The sequence below is a fragment of the Brachionichthys hirsutus genome, chromosome 11 (genome assembly GCF_040956055.1).
Source record: "Brachionichthys hirsutus isolate HB-005 chromosome 11, CSIRO-AGI_Bhir_v1, whole genome shotgun sequence".
Taxonomy (NCBI): Eukaryota; Metazoa; Chordata; class Actinopteri; order Lophiiformes; family Brachionichthyidae; genus Brachionichthys; species Brachionichthys hirsutus.
This window is the reverse complement of record NC_090907.1, coordinates 10,077,571-10,103,787: the sequence shown is the minus strand read 5'-3', so window position 1 is coordinate 10,103,787 and position 26,217 is coordinate 10,077,571. Positions and strand designations below refer to the sequence as shown.

The window sequence follows — 26,217 nt, the reverse complement described above, 5'->3', positions numbered from 1 at the left end:
TGAGATCCTCACCTTTGCTTCCGTCTCAAGCACAGCATCGTTACACTTTTTCAAAGCTGATTTTTGTATTTCTACAACTTTGCACTAATGTTTTATATCAATATGTGTTTGTAATTTGCATACTTTTTACGTTGCGTTTGTGTTGTGTTGATTCCTTCCTGTACATTCTCAGTCATGCGGTCGATCAATTCAATGTGGGGTGCTGAACACTCCCATGAATTAACAAAGACGCTGTCGACTTCATCCTGCCACTCTCTCCCCTCCTGGGATATTTGAGGGTTTTTTTGCATTACAAATAATAATAGTTCTGTTACTGAAGAGGAGCAAAACTCCCCTGCTCCAATGTCACATCATGCATGCACTTATTTTTTATATATGTATGCTGCATTTATCATTTTTGTTTTTGCTTTAGTTTAATATGTTTTCATTACAATGGACAAAATTCCAACACACTGTGGGAGTCAGATTTAGATTGAAAGAGGTGCTCTTCTCTTTGGTCAAAGGTACTTGTCTGAAACGGTATGCAGTGGTAGTTTACCACTGCAGCATTTTTTAGAGTGCGTGTCCTGCAAGGCTTTGGTTACTTTACACTCAGTGATATTCTTACACTGTGAACCACAGAGAACAGAACTGAGACCGAGGCACCGGTCTGTTTTCATAACTACGGTATGTCATCAGTTTGAATGCAGATAGATTGAAAAAAAGCTCTCGGAATCATGACTATGGTAGATTCAGTTCCGTTTCGGATCCTAAAATTCCACGACTTTACCATCAGTGCCTTCAGAGAGTCGGGGTTTGCTTGGATCTACGGTACATGCAACAAATGTGCGTTGGATGGTGATTCTCTTTGTGTTGAATTGAGATAAGACTGTACAATATTGGTGTTTATATTGTCATTATCATGATTAGTAAAAGAAATTTAAGCAGTACCTACATATCTACAGTATTTTGTTTAAGAATAAATGTGTTCATTTTGAATGAGCCCTCTTCCGCTGCATTTTATTTTGAAGTCGCTATTGATTTTATCCATAACAACAGAAAGTGTTGGTGACATGTTTATTATCCAGACAGTGAGATGAACAATACAGAAGCATCTCATAGTTCCCATAAAGGTTTGGTTTCAGAAGTGGATGTAGGAGATCTGCACGTCGCCGTCTATCTCCAGCATGTCAATCTCGTTGAAGGAATGGAAGCGATGGAAGAAGTCAAACAAGTGCTGCCCATTCACAAACACTTTAAATCTATGGTTCCCACAGCGAATTGACATCTGGCAGAGACAGAAAAATCAGTTCACAGCTGAATCAGTGGGTTTAATAAAAAACGCACACAGCAAAAACTCATTATAAAGAGAAATAATGAAAGCGTTATGACAGATAATATTTACATCAAAGTATTGCCCATCCATGAAGGGGTTCATGCTGATCTCGTTGTCCTCTTGGCCCCAGTCGCCTCCAAGCATGCTGTTTCTCACCACAGTCCCCTCCCTCACTCTGGGGTTAATGTGGAAAGCAATGTCCCGAGATCTGCTCACTATGAAGTTGATGGATAATCTGAAGTGCAGAGAGACAATGGGTGTGTGATGGGTGTCTGTCTGATCCACTATAGTAATTTAAAAACACAGAAAACACACACCTGTCAGCTCCATAGGGCACCATGCCTCTGATGATAATAGTCCTCTTAGGGAACATTCCTCCTGGGATCATGTTGGAGTAGGGCACAGCCTAAAAGCACAGCAAAAAGTAAATAAGAATGAATTTGAAATTAATGTCTAATCCTACAAAGATCCCAACTGGAAAGACAGAATATTCTCAGATAATTCTATGTGAAAGAATAATGTTTAAAGGTGATGGCTATGTTTTGTTTTTCATAATTTTTATATATCCACAGTTGTGTTAAAGTATTTTATTTGTGGTTTCTGCAGTGATAAAAACTCATTCATATGTACATGAACAATACATATTGACTGCAACGTATAGTATTTTATTTTGTATTTATTTTGTTCCTCTTTGTGACCAGTAGAGGGCAATATCACACATTTTATTATCAAGGTAGATATAATATAATAGATGTGTTTCTGCTACGACTTTCAGAATAAAATCCTGAAACTAGAAGTGAAAGACAAAAGCGCACGAATCGACTTGCGCATGCTTTTCAATACATAAAATGCTTTATCAATTGGTCATCGTAAATAAATGTGAATGAATGATTCGTTTATTTAACAGGGACAGCGCACATTAATAAACATTTCTGTCAATGTGCCAGAATTAGCCAAAAGGCTATTTTTCATCTGTTGTCCCTGGACAGAAATTCCATGGCCCCAAAATATATATACATATGAAATAAAATTAATAAAAATACAGATATAAAATAACCACATAAATAAAAACTATATCAACTGAAACAAATTTTACTTACAGGGTTGTAGACTGGCTGCCCACCCATGCTCTATGGTCAGATGAAGACATTTAAATTGGATGACAAAATGATTTCATGTATAAACAGAACATGCCATCTGTATTGTGTGTTATTCTCACAGGAAGATTTGATCCTGGGAATCCTCCCTGATGCAGAAACAGACAAATTGTACAGATTTGAATTTAAATGCCTTTTACACATTCAAGCAGCTGTGTTACATTTGCACGTTAGTATTTTTAAATTAGTGCTGTAGTTATCATAACAATACAAATTAAAAGGTATTATTATAAGACTCTTTCTTACCCCCATTCCACCTCCCATGCTGCCTGGATATCCACCCTGTGATGATGCACATATTTTAAAACAGTGAATTCAATATGATATTGTATTTTATTGTTAAATGGCAAGGACGTTTTTGTATATTGCACTCGAGGCACACTAAATTTGAACACTGATGAAGAGCAGAAACATTCTTTATTTACCCCCATGCCACCTCCTGGATATCCTCCCTGTGGAGAAGTATTGTTTGATAATGTTTCGATTAAATTTTGACATGAATGACTAGCATCCTATCGTAAAATAATTATACTTACTCCCATTCCTCCTCCCATTCCTCCTCCCATACCATCTGGGTATTCTCCCTGGAGACCAGATAGAAGGGGTAAAGGTTAAACAAAGTATTTTGGTGATGTTCAAATATAAGTAATTTAAAGGAAATCAAGTCAACCCTAGCAAAAATAACAAACCCCCATGCCACCTCCTGGGTATCCTCCCTGTTTGAAAACATGGAATTTATTAAATCTTATACAATGCTGTGTAGAATTTTACTTTGTACGAAGGAATTGTGTATACTTACTCCCATTCCTCCTCCCATTCCTCCTCCCATTCCTCCTCCCATTCCTCCGCCCATTCCTCCTCCCATTCCACCCTAAATAGGCCAAACAGGAGCATAACATAGAAAGGGACTTAAATAAATAAGGTCGTATCACAGTCCTCCTACGGACAGCCTGTTCTCTTCCGATTAATTCTACTGTGTGAAAATCTCTTCCATCTACATGGAGGGGACTTGAGAAGCAGTCCTCAATAAACAGAGCTGAACAGTTGAAATAATAATTTTCACCTACTTCTAAACAAAAAGCCTCAAACTTTGTTTTATTTGTGCAAATATTTTATCGATTACATATCAGAGGCAAAATTAAAATGTTTCAATGTCCTTTCATTTTTCTTACAGTAAATATTTCATCATGGTTACAACAGGACTCTTGTCCTCAGTCATTCAGAGTCTCATGCTTCCATTTCTTTTTTGTGGAAAAAAAATATTTAAGCATTTTTGTGCATAAAAGAACATTTCCCATATGAAGCAGAACGTTTTCCATTTGCACCAGAAATATAGACATAAAAAAATATATATTAATTTCTGTTACTCATGTCTCTTCAGGAACTGTAATGTATATAGATAGAGAGCATCGAAACCTCAGCGATTACCGTATTTTTCGGATTATAAATCGCAGTTTTTTTCATAGTTTGGTCGGGGGTGCGACTTATAAATCGGAGCGACTTATATATGCTTTTTTTTATTACCGTACCCATATCCGCAGCAGGTCTCCAAGGTGAACAGTCTCTGGCATGTTAGATCAAGGTAGCTGTAAGGGAAGTCGGCAAATCAGATCCGTAACTTCGGGATAAGGATTGGCTCTAAGGGCTGGGTCGGTCGGGCTGGGGTGCGAAGCGGGGCCGGGCTCGAGCCGCGGCTGGGGGAGCAGTCGCCCCGTCGCCCTCCCCTGGCGGGGTTTCCCCGTCCCCTTGCCCCCGTGCCCCTCATCCTCCGTCCGCGCGAGCGCGGTGCGGCGCCTTCGCCGGCGTCCGCCCGCGAGATGACATGTATGTTGTTTGGTGTTGGATTTTATCAAATAAATTTTCCCCAAAAATGCGATTTATCCTCCAGTGCGACCTATATATGTTTTTTTCTTCTTAATTATGCATTTTTTGGCTGGTGCGACCTATAATCCGGAGCAATGTATAATCCAAAAAATACGGTACACCCGTTGTTCTAGGGTGAAAATTCGATTTCATTTTGTGTGTCCGCAGATGATGATTAATAAAAGTATTTCATTTCATTTCAGCAGACACAAGACACATTTTGCTGCACTTTGGGGATTCATTCGTTTTTCTCACCCCGATGATATTGATCGTCTGGATGGAAACATCCCCCCCAATCTGCATTGCACAAACTCTCTCCACTGGCATACGATGTGGGAAGGTGTACAAGTCGTCGCCATTGACTTTGATCTGCAACATGGTAATGTCTAATGTTAAACAAAACATATCACAATGGATGCAGAATAAATGTCCTTCAAATGTAAAAAATATTTTTTGCTAAGATCTCACTTTATCACCTTAATTACTTACATAGTATTTATTCCCTGAACAAATATATGTATCTCGTTATAATGTAAATGCAGTTTTTGAAACAATTGTATGTGTTATTGAATATTTAAAGAGTGATACTGAATAAGGGGTTGATATGTTTTGATACTACTACTACTACTACTAATACTACTACTACTACTAATGATAATAATAATATTAATAATGCTTTTTTGGTTTCTCTGACCTGGTAGCCTTGTGAAGTGTTTCTGATGACCATTTCAAACACCTGACCCTTGCTGAAGGGCATATCTCGAACTATATCTTCGTCCCCCCAGGACTCATCCTGAAAGGTGTTGAAAACCACCTTGTCCCATCCGTCAAACCGAGGGTTGAAGTGAAGGGCGATGTCGCTGGACTCATACTGTCCACAGAGCAGGTTGACAAAGAACCTGCCAGAGGTAGCAGCAGGAGACGTCTCTGAAGTTAATGAGTTAGTTTAGGATTTAGCTGCACAGGAGGAGCGCAAACACTAAAGGTGGGGCCTCCTTAAAAAAAAACTGTAAAAATATCTCCCAACAAAGGAGCTAACGTTATCATGATACAGTCAGCTATGTGCTGTATTTACTTTGTCTGGTAATGGTCTGTAAATGAACCTGTGAAATGGCTCAGATATGGGTATCTTGACATGGGGAGTGACAAATAATAAATATTACACTACAGTTTTACACGTCTACTTTGATAGGCAGCAATGGAATGAAACCTACTCCACCCAGGGAGAGATTACACAAGGTGTGACCTTCCATTTGACACAAGATTGAGTGGGGATTTTTTTCTTTTGTAAAAGCATCACAGACAAGTAAAACATGGACTCAAACCCCACAATTAAATTTAAACTGTAAGTAAAGTTAAAAGTGCATTCCATATTCACCGGGAAATGTCTTCAGGAATGCATCCCTGGATGTAGATGGATGTTCCTTCCCTCAGACCGCCATGAATTGGCCCCAGATAGGGATTGCTCTGTACAAAAAAAAAAAATTGCTGCATGAAAACTCCTCACGGGAAGGTTGGATCTGAACTTGCGACCTACTTGCTGTGAGCCAACAGCACTTCCCACTGCACCACCGTGCTGCCCTCGGTCCTCAAAAAATTATCTTTATTGCTTATTATCCTCACATAGGTGTTTTGTTTACGCCCAGATCTATAGATGACATGCTTTACTATTTAACATGAGAACTACCAAGGCAGTCATTTTGACTGCTTTCAAAATTTACAATGTCATAGCTTGGTTTAAAAAAACCTATGGACCAATGGGATCCTGACTTTTCCTAAATGTGTGTATATATTATTATAACATTGTTTTATCATTAAAATATCAACAGACAAAAGAGATCTGAGTATTCCTACCTCGATTGACCATAGCAGTCAAATTGACTGCATGCTTTTTACAGGACGCGTCATGTGGGCGTGCCATGTGGGCGTGTCATGTGAGCGTGCCATGTGTCACTCTTTGCTACATTGTCCTGCTCTTTCGCCTGCTCTATTGTCTGTTTGTCTTTTAGGCTCTGTGAAGCTTAAACTTAGTTATAGTTTCACTCTAAACCCAAGAGAGACGAAAATGACAAGTAGAAATAAAATGAAAGTTATGGCGGCTTTAGCCTTGCTTCAGAGCCTTGGTGAGGAAGACTCTGATGGAGGAGCAGACCAGAGAGTCATGTCTCTTGGTGTTTGGAAGAAGCTTCAATTAGCTCTGAGTGATTCAGGAATCATTTTAGAGATGCCCTCTCAAAAAAAAAAGACGATTGGAAACATAGAATTCCACACTTGCTGACATCCCATCAGCTAATTTTCAAGGTATGAGACCTACATGAGGACTCCTTATCATCATCATGATTATTAGGTTATATTTCTGTAATGTAAGCCTCTGCTAGTTTTATGTGGGCTTCTTAGCCTTTATTTAGTTATGCAGGGGGCCTCCAAATAATTTACAAAACAGCATGATTTTCTGATAGACAGCTTTTTGGTCCACATTTCTGCAAGTCTAACAGTCTATCAATGCAAACCAAGGAAAATATCACCATACTAAGCACTGTCCACACAGCTGTCAACCTCTCGTGACCGCAAGGCTAAACCGGAGACTGTTATACTACAACAGAACCAAGCTTGAAGTGCTTGATCAAATGGCGAGGAAATACTCAGTGAAAGCACCACGAAGACGCCCATTGGCGACGTTTTATAATATTCTTGACCTGGCTGCCATAAATACTTTGATCCTGTTCAAGAAATGCACCAATGAGATGATGTCAGGGAGTAACTTCATAATGCAAATGAACATGACAGCAAAAGCCAGACCAATGGTGGAGCGAGAGCCCCGGCTGGAGCAGCAGAAGATGGAGAAGAGAAGTCAGTGTAAAGAAACTGTAAGGAAAAAGGATACTTGTGTCAAATGTCACAAGATGGTGTGTGGGAGCTGCACATGGGGGGTGCAGGTTACCTGTGGTGCATGGGAGCTGCACATGGGGGGGTGCAGGTTACCTGTGGTGCATGGGAGCTGCACATGGGGGGGTGCAGGTTACCTGTGGTGCATGGGAGCTGCACATGGGGGGTGCAGGTTACCTGTGGTGCATGGGAGCTGCACATGGGGGGGTGCAGGTTACCTGTGGTGCATGGGAGCTGCACATGGGGGGGTGCAGGTTACCTGTGGTGCATGGGAGCTGCACATGGGGGGTGCAGGTTACCTGTGGTGCATGGGAGCTGCACATGGGGGGGTGCAGGTTACCTGTGGTGCATGGGAGCTGCACATGGGGGGGTGCAGGTTACCTGTGGTGCATGGGAGCTGCACATGGGGGGGTGCAGGTTACCTGTGGTGCATGGGAGCTGCACATGGGGGGTGCAGGTTACCTGTGGTGCATGGGAGCTGCACATGGGGGGGTGCAGGTTACCTGTGGTGCATGGGAGCTGCACATGGGGGGTGCAGGTTACCTGTGGTGCATGGGAGCTGCACATGGGGGGGTGCAGGTTACCTGTGGTGCATGGGAGCTGCACATGGGGGGGTGCAGGTTACCTGTGGTGCATGGGAGCTGCACATGGGGGGTGCAGGTTACCTGTGGTGCATGGGAGCTGCACATGGGGGGGTGCAGGTTACCTGTGGTGCATGGGAGCTGCACATGGGGGGTGCAGGTTACCTGTGGTGCATGGGAGCTGCACATGGCGGGGTGCAGGTTACCTGAGTTCACTGTGAGCGATTGTGAGCCATAAGCAAAACAAATTGGCAGCGCAACAGCAGAGTGTCCTCAGCTGGCTGCTCTCGCAGCATTTTGAAATGTTCATAATAGTTAATAATTATCATTGTAATTATTGTAATAAGGTATAATAATGACACAAACCTGTTTTGAAAGCAGCATACATTTTCTTTGCTTTTCACAGAGATAATTGTCGCAGTTCGAGTTGGCGTGCGTCATTGCAGAGACGATATGTTGCGTCAATTAAATAAATTAAACACTCAAACATTATAGTTTTCATTTAGTATCCTGATGTTTTTTTTTTTTTTACCTATTCCAGCTATTTTTCTTTGATCGTAATAACAATAATCCAGATTATATACAAATAATACCCGAGCAGGCAAAATTACTGCTATGGTCATTCTAGTAGTTGCAGAATTCTGGTAGACCGAGTGTTAAAATATAAATACATGCCCCAAGGTTGTTTTTAACTGTTATAACCTCTCTATAGGACATAAAGTCCTGACATACCAGATCTACATAAATGTACTGAGAGTACAATGTTTAGCAAATAAATTGACAGAATCCCATAATTGTTATTAGGATGAGATTATCAAGGACCAATAAGGAGACAGTTCAAGTATTCAAGTACTGTATTAAATTTACTTAACTTAGCACTAAAAATATGATCCACTGATGTCTTTGGATTTTTTATATGTCAAGTGTACATCCACATGTGACTCATCTATTGATCATGGATCATATTATTTTCCAGCTTCAATATAATTCTGTACTCTTAAAATATATACAGTTTGGAAATATATATGCATAGAAAGCTGATGTTAAAATATTTGTAGTATGGATGGCGACGCTGATAGCTAAACCATCCCTTGCCTCTGGGTGAGCATCAGCCACCAAGTCCTACTTACAGGGTTGTAGATGGGCTGATAGCCCGGAGGAGCAACAAATGGCATGGCAGTCAGGGAGACACGCAGACGGAATCCAGGCAGTTTGGTTGGGAGCGGATCTCTGCTGGAGGCCTTGTTTTATACAATAGATGAAGGCGGGGCAGAGCTGGCTCTGGAGACACACCTTTCATATTAACCTTTGACCCTCACAGGAGTGGAACATTACAAAAGAACAGCATTTTTACAGTGTAGCTGCTGTTGAAGCAAAAAAAAAAAAGCTTGATGGTTGGTGGATTAAATATTTAATTGAATGTAAAATACTTCCATCATAAATAAATGTAGTGTTGGAAAAGTTGGGTAAAAGTGTCATCAGGTTATGTGCTGTGTCAAAAATACTAGCAAAGCAGGAACAATACACTTAAAGCAATAGCTGCAGCCAGGTTGATGTTACATGCTGCAGCTAAGGAGCAGTTGACTAGAACCGCCCTCTATATTCTAGTGGAGTAGAAGTACAAATAAGCAGGAAAACGTACCCTAAAATTAAGTTTCTTCACGAGTTGTCTTTTATTTCTACTTCATTATTATTTCTACATTACAATTTATATAATATAGTCATATTGAATCAAATTTAGAAACATTTTAAAATCTAAATGGTTTCTTTTACTCTCCAGAGAATCGTAGAGCAGCATGACTCATAAATTATCTAGCCCTGCCAGCCTACCAAAAACAAACAGACTCAAATAATCCTTATCTGCTAATCTTGTAAGCAGCAATCTCATCTATAGACCGTTATCGCGATACATGGGTGTTTCCAGAAAAGTTCAAAGTATAGAAATGTTTTATATATTACATGCAGTATTTCTATATTTAATTAAGATAAAGTTCTGCCAAAAAAGAAATAAAAAGACACCTGAGTGGGAAACTTTAAGTGAATATCCTAGAAAAATGTTAGCATCTACGCACCCGTCAGATAAAAATATCACCATGTCAGTTTCTATTACACAAACAACACAGCAGGATTAGGAGGAATTAAAGACCAACAGAGTACTTTACTTCTTTAAGCTCTGCTCTTATACAGTATTGTTTTAATACAAATACATCTAGTGCTTGTCCTTCTACACACTTATGAAGCAGATGCTGAGGGGCAGAGTCAAACAAGAAGTCACAGAGGAGTCAAGATCCTGAACATTGTCCAGAAATCTTTTTTTAAATATTCAAAATAATACAGCCACAACACAGTGAGTAAATGAGGACGCATGTGGCTGTTCTCCTTAAAATAATCTGTTTATTCTGTATTGAAACACAAGGTTCAGTCAAAGGACGCTCAGGTGGACAGTAGAGATCTCCATTCAGCATAATCTGTCTCTGCTTGAGCCAAAACAGGAAACACACTTCAGGACACAAAGTACTGCTTGGCCTCTGACCGAGAGTCATGACATTAAATAAGACGAGTCTGTTGGTGATCTGTGAGAGGCATCAAGAGAAAGTGCTGCTCGAGATCAGCAAAATTCACAGAACCTTTTTTGGTAAAAGAAAATGAATGATATGTTGGAGTCCTTAAAAGATCTATGATAAAATCTCACTGAAAAACAAACAAACAAACACTAATTTGATGTTATGGACATATTCTATTGTGAGAAAAATTCTCCTTAACATCGTTGGGTATTCAATCGTGTCCAACAAAGGAGCACGAACGTTTAAGTTCTTCATAGCTCTGAAGAAAAATAATTATACGACCTATGATTTATGTAAAATATGTCTGCAGAAGGCCTCCATGCAGCGAGATAGGACTCAGTCAAACAGATGAAACTGTGGTCAAAATGACTACATTAAATACATGAATTACTTATTTTAATGCACTGAAAAATCGCTATTTGTGCATAAAGTTTAAAAAAAATAGACTGTTGGGCCAGAAATACAGACTAAAACAGTCAACTTCGGAGGATTTGATCTGCATACACAATAAATAAATAACCTTGGCATCCTCCTGGCGGTATGTGTGTGCATCATCACCATCTTAAACGGCACAGACAGCAGTGGAGATAAGGGACCACATACATCCTGGATGCGTTGTAAGACTTCAGAGTGCAAACGTGGTTTGTCTATACAGCTGATTCACAACGGTGTATCTCACACAGGTGGATGATAACTATGCAAGTCAGTCCAGCAAAGAGCTTCATTCAATGATGGCTTGTTTACAGACAAGTTTCTAAGTCATTCGATAGTAAAAGGAAATGAGTGTGATGGGCCTAAATTGCTCCCACCTCCCTCCAGGATCTCAGAGGTACAAACCTGAGCTGTTTAATCATTTTCTTTCAAAATGCTCAGTGAAACAAAAGAAATCAGAAATAAAATAAAGGGCAGCAGCTAGAAAAAAACATGAATTTAAATAAATAAAACGTAATTTCAAATAACAGTGCTGAAGCTAACAAACCAAGCCAAATGCAATGATACACGAGGCAATCTGTGGATATTTAAAACAAGAGTCAACGGAGTATCATCACGACAGGATTAAAAAAGGCTCCTGAAATCTTTTTCTGCTTCTTTGATTTTATTCGTCTGTTTATTCGGATCGAATCCAACAACATGCTGCTGCAAAATAGTACAAAGTGTGCATAGCTAAAACAGAGCAGGGAAATGTGCAGACAAGGGACAAAAGTAAAACTGATGCATCACAGCTCTAAAGTTCTAATGTTTCCTCTCTGATCTCCTCTCCTCTCCTCTCCTCTCCCACTTAGAAACACACAGTGTGCATGGATGCAGGATATTATCCAAGCTGATCCTCATACTGCTTCCTGAAGCAGTCTCCAGCAGGGAAGAAATCCCAGCATCTCTCCTGGTACATCTTCCACACATATGACTCCTGAAAGACACAAGGAAATATTTTACAAAACTAGACAGCATTGTAAAAGTAGACCTTTGTGTCCAAGGATGCCCCTGCTGCTGGAAAAAAAACTGTTGATGTATCATGAAAATCACCGTGAAATACATCTTGGAATTTATAAAATAAAAAAAAAGAAAGAAAGTGACTACAAGATGCACAACTTTATTCTTGAATCCCATCCATTAGTTTTTGATGAGATGGTGAATCGACTATTCCCTGTAATGTACAGACAGACATACAGCAGAAAGCTGCATGAATCATCATCATAGCTGTCGTCACTGTTTGGCTTTAGGGTAACTCTATAAGCTCCCTTTGGTTTGGCACAAGAAAAGAAGATTTTAGACATTTACATAGAGAAAATCAGGACTTAAAAGGATTTTTCCTGACCTGTCCTGTGTGTTCTGTTTCATCTTTATTTATCAGATACATCAAGAAGAACCTGAAAGAGAGCAGCGATAGAGGGAAACGACAGAGGAATAATACAACAACGATGTTGTATTGAATTATGAACATATACTGTTTTTAATGGTATCTCACATGTAATTTGCCAGGTTATGTTCTTCCAAGGTGTGTGTTTCAAAGCCATGTGGTGTCGTGTCGAAGTAGTCACTCCCTATCCCGCAGATGAAACACTTTGTCTGTCGGGAGGAAGGACATATCAGATTCACAAAGTGTTGCTTGAAAGACACTGAAATGAAAAGCTTCCAGTTAAAACCGTGTGAAACTCATTTCCTTACCTCCATGTCCTCTCTGACCTGCTCCTGCTGGTCTCTCAGCTCCCCAAAGGCGTCAATGATCAAACCTGGAAAGAAAGGAAGATAACTCAAAAGGTTCTGGATGGATCTTGGCAAAATGTACAGGGAATGTTACCAGGAACAAATAATAACATTTTGGTGATGATCCAGAAGAGACCCTGGATTATGGATCAGTTTCTGTAACATTGTAGTCAATGGAGCTTCAACACCTGTTCCTCAATATCTCGGTTGATTATTTACCGATGTTTATGGAATTTGACACAGTCATGCAGGATGGAAATCTCTATTTTACTACCGAATTTCATCTGGATCTGATCCAGAGTGACGTAAGAAAAAAATATGACATTTTAACATTGAATACCTAATTTACGGATTCAAGACTGTGTTAAAAATACACATCAACTCTGATTCACTTTTACTTTTCATGTTTGGTGTATAAAGATACCAAGAACAAATTAGTACCTTTTGATGGTGATCCAGATCACCATGTGGACGGTGTAAATCCAATTAGGAGAGGAATGATCTGCTTGGTGGAGGTCTGTGCTCTCTGAGTGCTTTTCTAGTTTGTTTGTTTTTTGACAGATTTGTCCTGAGGATAAAATGTGGTAACTTTTATGGGTTTTATTCATGTGTTGTTAAACCAGTAGAACAGAATAACATCTAATGAGTCGATTCAAGTGTCAAACCTCTCACACCTCAAACTATTTTTATGAAATGATCTCAAATTCGACACAACAGTGCAGTTTAAAAGGTGTCTAGTTGAAAGTTGTTGTCCAGTGTGTGTAAACAACGTGAACAGCTAAACTGAATCAGAACCGTTCAATACTGGTGCCATCTAATGCATCACGGGCCCCGGACTGTGCCTCAGTAGCCTTTTGTCTACAGGTGAGAATCTCTCCACTACTCCCACATTTGTCTACAAATATCAAAGAGACTACACAGAAGTGTCACCTCACTTTAAAATATCAGCATTTTTTCAGTTTTGACTTTAGCTGACAGGCATGAGTGAAGAGAAACCACGGAACACTGTTATATGAGAAAATAACCCCTAAAGAACAATACCCTGGATGATAGCAAGCAGGATGACGATGACGAAGAAGAAGAAGGTAATGTCAAAGACCACTCGGTACAGCTCATATTCATCGCCGGCTGGGTCTTCAATTTCATCTCCAATGCCGCCACCAGCACGCACACCAACATACATGTGGAACAGGTAGCACTGCAGGAGGGAGGGAGGACACAGGTCATACCAGAAAATGTAAATACAGTGGAACCTCGGTTCTCAAACCACTCGGTAGTGGAACAAAACAATTTAGTTTAAATTGCCTTGGAAGTTGAACACATTTTCGGGGGTTCGAACACATGATTGGCATTATCTGCTGCGTAGGAACGGATTAATCTAGTTTCCATTATTTCTTACGGGAAGTATAGTTTTGATTTTCGAATAAATCGGCTTCCAAACAGTTTTACGGAACAAATTATGTTCGACAACCAAGGTTCCACAGTATAAACATAAGTAAAGCTGACTCCTCCACGCTACTGATCTGTTCAGTAACATTTTCCTCTGCCCTCAACTTACAGTCATCATGTCATCACACTTCATGTCCGGTTCATCCTCGTCCTCGCTTTTATTGTAGAACTTGCGGAAGAAGTTGAAGGCCACCACGGTGTACAGGTACACCACCACCGCGAGCAAACCCACCGTCATCATCAGCTGTGAGGAGCAGATGGATGGTGCCATTACCGCAAGGTCGGCTAGATAAACAGAAAGCCTCGTGAATCATCATCGTCATCACAGCGTTGGCGCTTACCTGTTTGCCGTTGTGGGTAACAGAGGACAGGATGGTGCGAAGGGTTTTGACACCCATGGCAATGTCCAGAAGATGAGCAGCGAAGAAGAAGTTGTTATAGTGTCCGAGAAGAGACATTAGCATGTACCAAACCAGGTAGAGGAAAGTCTAGAAGACGAAAGAGGACGTTCAGTAAGGTTAATCTCAATGCGATAATTAGGTTGTTTAATTATACTACGAGCTTCTTCCTTAACTCACATTGTCAGTGAAAATCACACCAAACTTCCAGATCTGGTACTTGATGTCAATAGATGTCATCCTACAAAGAGGAGCACAAGTTTGTTCTGTGAACATGTAACATCAACCTGGCTGGTTCTTCTAAAGTATAGAACATACCAGCTAAACATTGAGGTATCTGGTTCAGGCTTCTTTTCATGCGTCATTGCACTGACGTCCAGAGAAGCCAAGTCCATACCGAGCAGCTCTGCAATCCTCTCTCTGCCATATATATCACCATATTTATCCAACACCTGCAAATAACACAGATATTATTCTAAGAAATATTCCTGACATTTTGGTAAGACTTTGATTCAAAGCCGTTTGAAAAACTCACCTTTCTTTTCACAAACTTGTCCCAGTAATTGTTCGGGAAACTTCTGCATTAAGAGAGAAATCAAAATAATATAATTGATAGTAGTTCAGTTCCTATATTATTGGTTATCTGAGCACGGCTGTCATGATACACATTCAAACGTGTCATAATATCACATAAATACTGGCGGTTTGCTGTCCTGAAAGATCTATTTGTCATGCATTTAGTCAGACTTAAAAGATTATTATTCCACATTACATATACATTATTCAATTATATTCTATTTTATTTATACAGCATACAGTTGAGAGATTTCAGCTGTTCAGAGGGTGGATCCTTCTCAACGCCTTCGGGACATGGTTTCACACTAAGCTACTAACTTTGATTGTCAAGTTTTGGGTCAGCTTCAATTGGAAAAAGGTAAAAGTATGGCATTGGCTGAAAGTGCAGGCCTGTACAACACTGTCCAGTCTATCCATGCATCATTCATCTGATAATGTAACAGGTCTCGTACGGAGTGTTGAGCACCAGTCTGTCCCACTGCCCCTTGATGTCGTCGTCCTCTGGCTGCTCAGTGACATAGAGGCCATCAAACTCCAGCTTTCTGGCAAGCTCCTTCTCTCTCTTGAAAATAACCAGAGGAACCTGACGGAAAAGAACCTCCATGAATTCTATAAACCATAAACCACAAATACGTAGGTGGAGATTTGCTGAGTGAAACACAGCAAACACGACATACCTTGAGACAGTTGTAGCCAATGATGCACAGGATGGATATAATGGTGTGGACAATACCAAAGAAAGCCATAGCTGGCTCCATGTAGCCTGTACTCTCCTCCAAGAAGTAGTACATAGGACCTTCTTCCTCATCATCTTCCCCTCCTTCTTCAAACCCGGACCCGTCGTCCTCGACACCAGAGCCTTCAAATAACGCAGAGCCTTCAAACAGACCAGAACCTTCAAAGTCCTCCTCGCCTGGAGGACTGTCAGAAACCTGGAAAGTCAGACACAAAATTAGTCCTGCAAGGGTTAATGTGAATTGAATTTGTACGCCATAAAATGAAGGAATTATCAACAACAACAAACTAATGTACAGACCTTATAGAAGAGCAGGATGAAGTTCAGTGCAAAGGAGATGAAAAGAGCCAAGAACCGAAGGTTATAGAAGTTGCGAGAAAGATAGTTCTGCGGAGTTAAGAAGGTGTGACAATAAGATGCATGATTACACGTGGTAAAACATGAAGACAGTTTACCCAACATATCATATGAAAAGTACACACGAGGGAAATATTAAGTAGTTCATGTCATGTAGTTTTGAAGCATTTTTCAAGGGGTTGCAAACAGACAAGTATATTGAGAAGAGGAGGGACACAAAAATATTGAGTTTCAAGGAATTGAGTTGGCATTCCAAATGTCGAGTCCAAACTACCGTAAATAAAATCCTTTAAAAAACTGTCAAAATATTGCTGGAATCCTTCACCCCTTGTCAAAAAGTCTATTACATTGCATGTCCTGCTGTAATGGAGGGCTTCTTACCATGAATTTAATCCTCTGAACCTCCAGCTCATTCCACAGCTCAAAGCCTTCCTCAGCAGGTTTCTTGTCCTTCTTTGTCTTGGTCTTCACTGTTTTTTCTTCAATCTCTTCGGGCTCTTCCTCTTTTACCTCAGGCTCAGGCTCAGGCGCTGTTTTCTCCGTCTTCTCTCCTTTCTCCGTGCTGGAAAAGAAATAAACTTTTTTATTTTCAAAAAGAAAAAGAAAGGTCAAAACCTTATGGCTGGACAGTGTTGGCTATATTCTGTCTTTCATTATATTTACCGGTATTATATTTCTATGGCTATGCATGGATAAGCAGTAGCGGTATCTAACTGTTGCATCTTTTAAGTTCTCCCAGTAATAATTGCTCTTAATATGCACTGAAGTAGTACAAAACACAAAATGATTATGTTTGAATCTGCAAATATTGCAAGAATTTAATTCTTGATGCATCCTGCATCAGCAAATGCGTATTTAAGATCAATTCTACGTTGCTGACATATAATGACATGTACCACCTTAATAAATGAAACATAGAATTCTCAACTGAGCGTGCTTTGTTATTAGCATGACAGCACATTATCTTTGGTGGAAGTTTAGTCTTGATGTTGATCCCTGGCAGGTTGGCGACTTACTCTGCTTTCTCAGTCTCCTGAGGGGGCTGTTCTTCAGGTTGAGCAAGTTCATCCTCTCCTTGCCCTCCCCCTGTGGCAGCCAGCTGTTTCAATAATAGTTTACAGTTACTAAACTGATTGGTAGCAAGTGCATGCATTAAATAACCAATAACAACTTCAGATAGACCATCTTACCAACTTCCTCTTCAGCAGCGGCGTACCCTCTGGAGTTGGAGGCTCTTCAGGCGTCGTGTCACCAAAGTCTCCAAGTCCCCCCGGAGTATTAAAACCAGGCAGACGCCCACCCTCCCTCTCCTCACTATCCTCCTCTTCCTCCTCTCCTCCTACAGCATCCAAGAGGTCTGCCGATCCATCTGCGTCCTGGGCCTCTCCAGCTCCTGGTTCAGGTGGAAGTTCCCCGTGAACTTCGTCCTGTGTGGGATCTGGCATACTTGCTAGGATCTCCGTCACTGTCATCTTCTTGGCGCTCTCCACCAAGCCTCCACCAAACAGTACTTTCCATATGAGCACGAAGAAGCCCTTGCATACATTATAAACAAACATCAGGATACCCATAAGAACAGTGTAGATAAATGTAACCAGGCCGATCACCATCTCCTTGACTGTCATTTTTCTTAGTTTGCGGTACTGTCTCCGCAGGTTACGGAAAGTGAACATGTTAAAGAAGTTAGCCACACTCTGAAGAAAGTCTGCGAAGGCAGATGTAGACTCTGGAGGTTCTGGTTCTCCGTTGCCTTCCTCCCCTTCTCCAGTCTCTTTTTCTTCTCCCCCACCTTCCTCTTCTTCCTCATCATCATCATCTTCTTCTGCACCATCTCCCTCAGGCTCTGAGATTGATGCAGCAATGTTCATCTCAAAGATAGTGTCCTCGCAGAAGTTCACAAACATCTCCATTTTCTCGCTTTCGCCACCCTCATTCACCACATCAAAGATAAACTGTCGCTTTGACTCTCGGACCTGGGGCATTTCCCACTGGTTGCGATTCGCTTCACTGATTTCAAAATAAATACGCTCAATCTTCCTGCTGGCTCCCATGATCTCAATGCGGCCAAGAAAAGGTCGGAAGTAGTTGAGAACGCTCTCTGCCTGCTCCAGGAAGTTCTGCAGGCGAGTGTCGTGGGGCACATGCTCTGAAAGGTTTGTGAGTAGAACAGCTATATTGAAACCAATGTCTTTGGCTGGCTCCTGGAAGCGATCGGCAAATTCCTCAAAGTTGATCATCTCGTTCTCATCAGCCTCTGAACAAGAGAGAAGGAACTGGATTTCAGAGGGAGAGTATTGCTTCTGGCTGTCCATGGCCTTGGAGAAGTCTTTTTTGGAGATAAGCCCACGGGGATCAGTCACATAATCTCGGAAGGCGTCAGAAGCCACTATGTCTTTGAGCTTGAGGAACATGTCGAAGAACTTAAGGATCATTTCCACGTTGCTGGAAGACTCCACCAGCATGTCAACCATTTGCCTCGCAATTGTGCCATTCACCACATTGCCTAAGAGAGTAACACAACATGAATGGCGAGAAGCATAAAACAGTCTGTACCTAAGCAGAGAGAACATGAGTGGCGAACATACCTTCAAGCAGAGACAGAAGCATCACCACCATGTCCTTCTGCAAATCCAATAGCTCCTTCAAGAGTCCAATTTGACTGGAGTCCTGCAACAAATCCAAAAATCACATAGCAAAAGACATACAGTAGAGAAAAATACATTCTTAAATTGCAAACTCAGTGAAATAGTTCAATCTGTTAAGACATGAAATTCAGAAACACTACCTCGGAGTGCCCTCTACTCCAGAAATGATCCTGGGTTTGCGGTTTTAAATAGAGAATATGCATTTTAGCATCACAAATATTATACATATTGTGAAGGAAAGCAAGGCAGACGCTAAACACAAGCAGGTATGAAGAGGAATGCCTCTGCTAGACAGGCCTGCTTTTCCCCTTCATCTGAAAAAGTGGCTGCAGCCTGGGAGCGAGGAAGACATGAACATATTTTGGATGCTGATCTTCGCATTCCCAAAAACCTGCATCAGATCAGAGCCAAAAAAAAACAGCACGCTAAGGTCTGAACCGTATTAAGAACATATGTGTTTTCAATGGTTGTCAGACTGATAGTGATCCGGAGGAAAAGGTGAGCAGTTAGCCATCACTGAAGTCACAGTGGTCATCTTACCGCTACAACACAAAAGAACCAAATTCACAATTGTAAAGCAACTCAATACATTTAGTGATTTATAGTCTGTCATTACTACTATTATATTTGACGTGAAATTTTCCGGAAACTACATTTAGTACATAAAACATATTTTTTTAATTAGCTTAACACAAAATATAAATGTGATTTTTCAATCTTTTCTGCGTAAACTCTCATTCAGTCACTGTCTGTCCTCGTTACACATTGTTCCTTGCAATTGGGGATAATGTGTAACTGAATAAATGGGTTGTTAAGAAGAAAAAACAAGAGTAGGGAATACTGCAAAGCAAAAGCATGAAAGGAAGCAGAAGGGAAACAAAGAAGGAAATGTAACTTGTTCTAAATAAATAACATGAAGAAGCATGAGATCATCAAAGGATGTGGCCTCTAAATGAGATGGTATTGGCAGAGTGACAGATTCTTACACCATCTCGTTGTCCAGGATCGGGGTGCATCTAACAGGGTTTCATGGAAAAAAGTTATCATTAACATCTTTACTTCCTTTACGTATTTACCTAGATGATTCTGGATTATTTAATATATTTCGTATGAAATTATATACAAATAATCTAACTGCACTGTGTAATCAATACATACTCAATATTATGTGAGATGGATGAATGGTATCTCTACAATGGAGAGAGAAATTACATCGAAAGAAAGAGAAAAACTGTTTCTACCATCTTGACTTAAAGTCATCACTGATCAGTTCATGGGAACATAATAAAGGTAAAAAGTAGAACAATGGTAACTCATAGATTAAAGGTGTATCGGAAAAAACATGGCTGCCTGGAAATTCAAATCAATTTAATATTTTCTGTAAATATATATTTATGAATACATTAATTTCTTAATTTCAATCCCTTGAAAAGTAAATAGTTGTATTTAAATGCTCCTTCTAAAAGTGTCTTTAATGGGAAGATAACCAAATGTGCCTGAGTATGATCATGTTTGAAACTGCATCAGAAAGACATCCTACTTGTATAAAAGTCAATTGTAGTCAATATAAACTGTAACGCTTCATTACGTGTTGCTAAACTATCACTTACATTAATCTCTCCTTTCAAAATAAAGAGAACAGCCAGAAGCAATTTGACAAAGAAGGAAAGCTAGTTTAGATCTGAAAACCAAATAAAAAAACGTTTTGCGATGTTTCTTACCTGAGCAAGTTTCATCATCAGGTGAGCAAAGACGTGCAAAAATCCCACAACAGCATCCCACAACCTGCTGTGGGCCAGAGACTGCTGGTTACCAGTACAGGGACCCTGAAAGAAACACGTGGGGCAAAACGTCGTAATATTCCTGTTCTAGCTTGATGCTACAAGTCATATTTAAGACCTGAGCCCTGACAGTATTTAACACAATGTAATTGTAGAGATGTATTATTTTGCAAGGCAAATTGCATTTGTACGCTGAAACAGGAGACTCCTTTTAAAGGGTGAAGATCCTCTGAAAATAATAAAATTCAGCAGATGCATTAGGAGCATTTGAAGTTTTTTCTGTATCTGGCAAAGTAGCGCAAATGTAACCTCGACCACCGCATGAACTACAAAGTCGCCTTTAAGTCAGTTTTTTTATTTTGTTTCAACATGTAATCTGTCATTTACACAGCAGCGCTCTTACCTGGATGTACTCAGTCAAGCTGTTGAAGACCTGCTTAGCAACTGTCATTGCTTTGGAGAAATTCCTCTTTCCCGGCTCATCAATAATATCTTTTCCTGAGTAGTACCAGTAAAAGTCACTGATTGACTCCTGTATGCAGGAAAGAGGAGAAAATATGAATTTACTGTTAACTTCTACGACTACTTATTTCGACTTGTCCCCTGAGGGGTCGCAAATCAACGTTCTCCACTTCACCCTGTCCTTTGCATCGTCCTCCCCAACACCAGCCACTCTCATGTCCTCCCTCACTACGTCCATGTATCTTCTCCCGGGTCGACCTCTAGCCCTGTTCCCTGGTAGTTCCATCCTCAGCATCCTTCTACCGATATAGTCCCTGTCTGTCCAAATCATCAAAGTCTGGTCTCTCTGACCTTATCTCCAAAACGTCTAAACCTTCACTGTCCCTCTTTTTGTCTCCTTTCTAATCCTATCCAATCTGGTCACTCCGAAGGAGAACCTCAGCATCTTCATCTCCTCCACTTCTAGCTCCGCCTCCTGCTTTTTCCTCAGAGACACTGTCTCTAAGACGTCTATCATGGCTGGCCTCACCACTGTCTTGTAGACCTTTCCTTCATCCTCACTGACACTCTCCTGTCACAGAGCACACCTGATACTTTCCTCCACCCGTTCCAGCCTGCCTGCACACGATTCTTCACCTCCTTTCCACATTCTCCATCTCTTCACTGTTGACCCGAGGTACCTGAAGTCGTCTACCTTCTTTACGTCTACTCCTTGTAACTTCACTGTTCCCCCGGGGACCTTCTAATTTACACACATGTACTCTGTTTTACTCCTGCTCATCTTCATTCCTCTATTTTCTAGAGCAGACCTCCACTTCTCTAGATTCTCCTCTACCTGATCCCTGCTCTCACAGCAGATTCCAGTGTCCTCTGCAAACATCATATTCCAAGGAGCTTCCTGTCTCACCTCATCTGTTAGTCTATCCATCACCATGGCAAACAAAAAGGGGCTCAGAGCTGACCCCTGGTGCATCCCACCTCTACACTAATCTCCCCTGTTACTCCTACTGCACACTTCCCTGCTGTCGTACAACTGTCATACAGTCATACATGTCCTGAACTACTCTTTACTCAAACTTTTCACAGCATGATAGCTAGCTTGATCCAGTGGAAAAAATCCAACAATGATCAAGAAACTAAGCAGGTTCTCTAAACTCTACACTCATGAAAAGGAAGCTAGAGTCTGGAGTAAATGTGACCATTGTTGGAAAAGCACAATCAGATATCAGTGACCTGCAGTCGAAGCAGGTAGTCCACAGTACAGATGATGACATTGATGGTAGTAGTGCTGCCTGTCTGAGTTCTCAGGTAGTTCTGGAAATCTAAAAAAAAGGATGACAGAATTCAGTTTTCACAATATACATCCATATATTAACAGTTAATAATTGCTATTTATATATGACTTGAAATAGAATGTATTTAAATGTGGAAATCTGTCTTTAACAATTTAGGCAAAGCCAGAGTGTGCGTGCAGAACCAAGGTGGTTCAAAAAGTAAATTTTAAGCAGGTAAGAGAGAAGTTCATCTTGATAGGACATCACTTTATGGATAGCCCGATCCGATCACATGCTTGCAGACTCAATCGGAATCAGACGTTACCTCCCGATCAGGACACGGATAGTTATTTTCATTACTATGTATCTACTCCTTGGCACAGAGTGAGCCCGCTCTACTCCACACAGACACGGTAACGCTTTGACATGACATCACTTCCTGTGACACGATTGGTTAAATTCCATAAAGCGGGCCAAAACACGAAAGGAGCTTGAAGCTAGTCACGCGAGTATGTCTGCGGAGTGAAAGTATTTTGAAGTGGATGAGAAAAACCTTGCGATTGAGGTGCTGTTCATTCTATTTTAAATATTTGAATTTAATATTTCCTGTTGCACTGGTCCAACTCCAAAATGAATTATTTATTTATGTATTACTTGAATGTTCGAGCTACGCCACAGAAGTGCTCTGTTTAAGAGTTAAATGTTGAAATAAGATGAATAAAAAAAAGAAATAAGGGACATCCTGGATCCGTTTCTTCAATCATCTTTAATTAAAAAAATATATATTATAGAAGTATTGGATCGGGACTCGGTATCGGTTCAAAATCAAATTATGCGGACTCGGGGGCCAAAAAAACCTGATCTGGACGTGCCCACTTTAAACTGTCCAGAACTTGAGACACTCACCGTTATTGTGGCCTTCACAAAGAAGTTGGAGGAAGCGGAAGAGGTCACACGTAAATTCATCATCTGCCATCACTTTTTCATCTGGGCAGAGGACACAGGCAATTTAAATTAATTAATGTGAAATACAGTTTTAAAAGTCCCAGTACAGTGTGTGTAGTCTGCAATTTTACTGTTATTCTGTTAGAATACACAAATGAGCACAAGGGATTAGGTGTATTAATAAAATACTGGTGTATTTTATTAAGTTCTCCTACTGCTGATCTCATTTGATCTTTCACCACTTTGATAATTAAAATGAGTAATGTCATTTTAAATATATAAGACTGCTCAAAAAGAGCTACTTCTGCCTTTTGGATATTTTTCCCTCCAAAGACAAACTCTTCCGAGGATGTAGGTATTTAATTGAAAATAATATAGTGAGAGGTCTTACCATATTTCAAGCAAGAGAGTCTATTTAATATATATATATACATATATCCACGGCATATATTATGTGTTGTACAGAGAGGAACTGCCCTCTGAGAGGAACATACAATTATCTTAAATTTACAACCAAACATGAAAATTAATGTTTCATGTTGACCATATTGTGTTCAGATTAGACTCAGACTGAACAATAACTTAATAAAATAAATCCTGAATAAATGATGATCAAACTTAATACCTGCTGATACAAACTAAACACTGCCTAATATTCCAGAATGGTACTAGATTCTATAATATTATTTATCACCAATGAATTTAATCTACGACAGTAATTGAAGCTAAACTGAGTCCAGCTTTCAAAAGAATTCTTTTGATTTATCTTTCTGTTCTCTCAGTAAATTTTACTTCTTTTACTCCCTCAATTAATTTCTACAAAAGAATATTTTCAACAAAACTCAGATATCAAACACTTGTCACGTCACACTGAAAGAGACATAGGATACACAAATAAATGAAGACTTGGGAGCCAGAGGAAAAACAAATATATACAAACACAACTGAAGAAACACTTGTCACAAACATTGAAGGTGAAAACAGAAATTCAGAAATAACTTCAAGGCACACTATCATGCAGGACAGATCTACTGAACTCTAAAAACCCCAGAAGATATGCATTAGAAGGTTTGGGGGAAAAAGACACAACATATTCTGTTCGGTTGACTTTTTAACCTTGAGTTCTGATGTCCAACACCTCTGCAGCCCCATCAAGAACTCTTCGTGTGAAAACAGCCCCGACAAAGTTCAATGGTTTACAATGAGATGTCTACAGGATTGTGCACACATTAAAATGGACGTAGATAATGTGATCTTCAGACTTTTTTCGAGCTACAAACCATCAAATAATTTATTCCTTTCTGATCCACACAAAATAAATCAGCTGACATGAGTGGAAAGGTCCCGAAAAAACTCTCTTGTTCTTCTAAGGCAACCAGATGCTATTCATTATGTTGCACAGAAACAAAATGTCAAACAATCCTACGGCACCCCTGTGGTGAAGCAGAATAATATAAAAATAATTTATGGGTACTTGGTTACAATGTCAGTGGTCTAAATAGGAGATGCTATAGTTTTTCTACTGCCGCTGCAACTCATTTCAGTTTAGGACACAAGGTCAGTGTCATCTTCTAAGGTCTACTTGAACGACCTGGGAGAGGAAGAGGGATGCTATAGCCTTTCCTGCCACTAATCTACGAGAAAAGGTTGAGAGTATCCGAGTTACAGTAGATCTGAAATAACACTCAAGGATGAAAATAAAATTTTACACTCACGTCAAGAGGACAAAAAAGTTTTGATGCAATAACAGATACAACACATCTATGATGTGCCGCCAACTGCTCATTTATTGCAGCACATATCATTTGGATGAGCATCTATTTTATATCTACTTAAGAGACTAGGCTTTGACCAAAGTCAAACACCATAATGCACAATTTGGTTTTCATCCAAATGAAAAATTAGAGCCCAATAACAGAGGATTTTTCAAACTTATGGCAAAAAGTAGTAAAACCTCCAAAAAAACAGCCCCCAACCACCTGCCTTCTTTTGTTGAACTTGTAGAACTGAAGCTTCAAGAAACATAACTGTGAAGATCTTCATGAGGTGCAATTTTAATATTCAGCTGTGTATACTGGAGTGTAAAGTTTGATTTAAATCGGTCCTTGAGTGTGAAATGAAATGCATATTAAGTGCACAGCAAGGAAAAGACCAGTCATGTGATTAACAGCTAAAAGAGACAGAGGACAGAAAGGAGTGAAAGAAATGACTCGAAAATTGAGAGAAAAGTTTCATTTACCACGTTCTAGCTTCTTATCTGAGAACCGTGAGAGCAGCAATTTGAAAAGTGGGAAGGACGTAGGTATGAGGGTCGAAATGGGTAAAATGAACAAGATGTAGCAGAGCGAGAGAAAGAGAGAGAGAGATGCAGTGAATCCAGACATCTGATGGCTGTCAGTGGATGATAAACAAATCATTACCTGCTGAGACTAATAAATGAGTGTTCAAAGTCAAACACTTTAAACACACTAAGATAAAAAAACATACCTGTAACCTGGCATCCACAAGCAGGAACACTCAGACATACACAAGTGCATACAGAATAGACCACACACTAGAACATGTCACATTATACTATAAAACAAAGCAAAACAAAGAAGAAATAATGTGTGTGCATGCGTGTGTGTGTGCGCGTGTGTGTGTGTGCGTGCGTGTGTGGCTGACACTGTGTAACAGCAAGAAGTTTTGAGACCATACTCACTGGTGCCTTCCTCTGAAACCATCCCAAGTCCCTCTGCTTTGTTCTGTCTCTCGAAAGCATTCAGGTCCAACACGCTGTCAACATAAAACACTTTTAGTTTAGCAATAGCGTTTAAAGATTGTGTTAGGAACTTCACTGGTCACAAACTGGAGATGTTATCAGTAAATATCTCTTGTGAATCCTGCACAGACCTGCAGGTCTGCATTAGTGTCTGAACACTGAGGAAGAATCCCACATCCTTTTTATCCTTCAGATAGTCCAGCATTCGCTGCAAAAAAAAAAGAAAGGAAGGAAGACAATATTTCCTTGTGAAAATAGTCTC

At 40.2% G+C, this 26,217-nt stretch overlaps 2 protein-coding genes across 2 annotated transcripts in view; both read right to left on the bottom strand.

Moving 5' to 3' along the window:
- Window positions 1-1,120: 1,120 nt before the first annotated feature.
- Window positions 1,121-8,977, bottom strand: LOC137901452 (galectin-4-like). Its single transcript, XM_068745484.1, has 14 exons — window positions 8,933-8,977; window positions 5,714-5,802; window positions 5,030-5,234; window positions 4,591-4,704; window positions 3,272-3,343; window positions 3,162-3,188; window positions 3,009-3,056; window positions 2,898-2,924; window positions 2,719-2,754; window positions 2,535-2,561; window positions 2,416-2,445; window positions 1,633-1,721; window positions 1,385-1,550; window positions 1,121-1,267 (listed from the first exon to the last, which is right to left on the bottom strand). Exons 1-14 carry the CDS (start codon window positions 8,975-8,977, stop codon window positions 1,121-1,123), a joined length of 1,122 nt encoding a protein of 373 aa, XP_068601585.1.
- Window positions 8,978-9,451: 474 nt separating this feature from the next.
- ryr1b (ryanodine receptor 1b (skeletal)) overlaps window positions 9,452-26,217 on the bottom strand; it is a 68,154-nt gene continuing 51,388 nt past the window's right edge. Inside the window, exons 83-105 of the mRNA XM_068745083.1 lie at window positions 26,087-26,163; window positions 25,896-25,969; window positions 23,156-23,236; window positions 22,209-22,297; window positions 20,917-21,045; window positions 20,454-20,558; window positions 18,673-18,754; window positions 17,278-18,590; window positions 17,104-17,186; window positions 16,469-16,649; window positions 16,031-16,117; window positions 15,672-15,926; window positions 15,447-15,577; window positions 14,954-14,996; window positions 14,737-14,870; window positions 14,599-14,659; window positions 14,362-14,508; window positions 14,130-14,264; window positions 13,613-13,769; window positions 12,533-12,597; window positions 12,333-12,433; window positions 12,183-12,234; window positions 9,452-11,774 (exon numbers count right to left, since the gene is read on the bottom strand). Of these exons, the coding sequence (XP_068601184.1) occupies window positions 11,679-11,774; window positions 12,183-12,234; window positions 12,333-12,433; window positions 12,533-12,597; window positions 13,613-13,769; window positions 14,130-14,264; window positions 14,362-14,508; window positions 14,599-14,659; window positions 14,737-14,870; window positions 14,954-14,996; window positions 15,447-15,577; window positions 15,672-15,926; window positions 16,031-16,117; window positions 16,469-16,649; window positions 17,104-17,186; window positions 17,278-18,590; window positions 18,673-18,754; window positions 20,454-20,558; window positions 20,917-21,045; window positions 22,209-22,297; window positions 23,156-23,236; window positions 25,896-25,969; window positions 26,087-26,163 (3,678 nt within the window). The 3' untranslated portion in view covers window positions 9,452-11,678. The remainder of the gene's footprint in view (window positions 11,775-12,182; window positions 12,235-12,332; window positions 12,434-12,532; window positions 12,598-13,612; window positions 13,770-14,129; window positions 14,265-14,361; window positions 14,509-14,598; window positions 14,660-14,736; window positions 14,871-14,953; window positions 14,997-15,446; window positions 15,578-15,671; window positions 15,927-16,030; window positions 16,118-16,468; window positions 16,650-17,103; window positions 17,187-17,277; window positions 18,591-18,672; window positions 18,755-20,453; window positions 20,559-20,916; window positions 21,046-22,208; window positions 22,298-23,155; window positions 23,237-25,895; window positions 25,970-26,086; window positions 26,164-26,217) is intronic.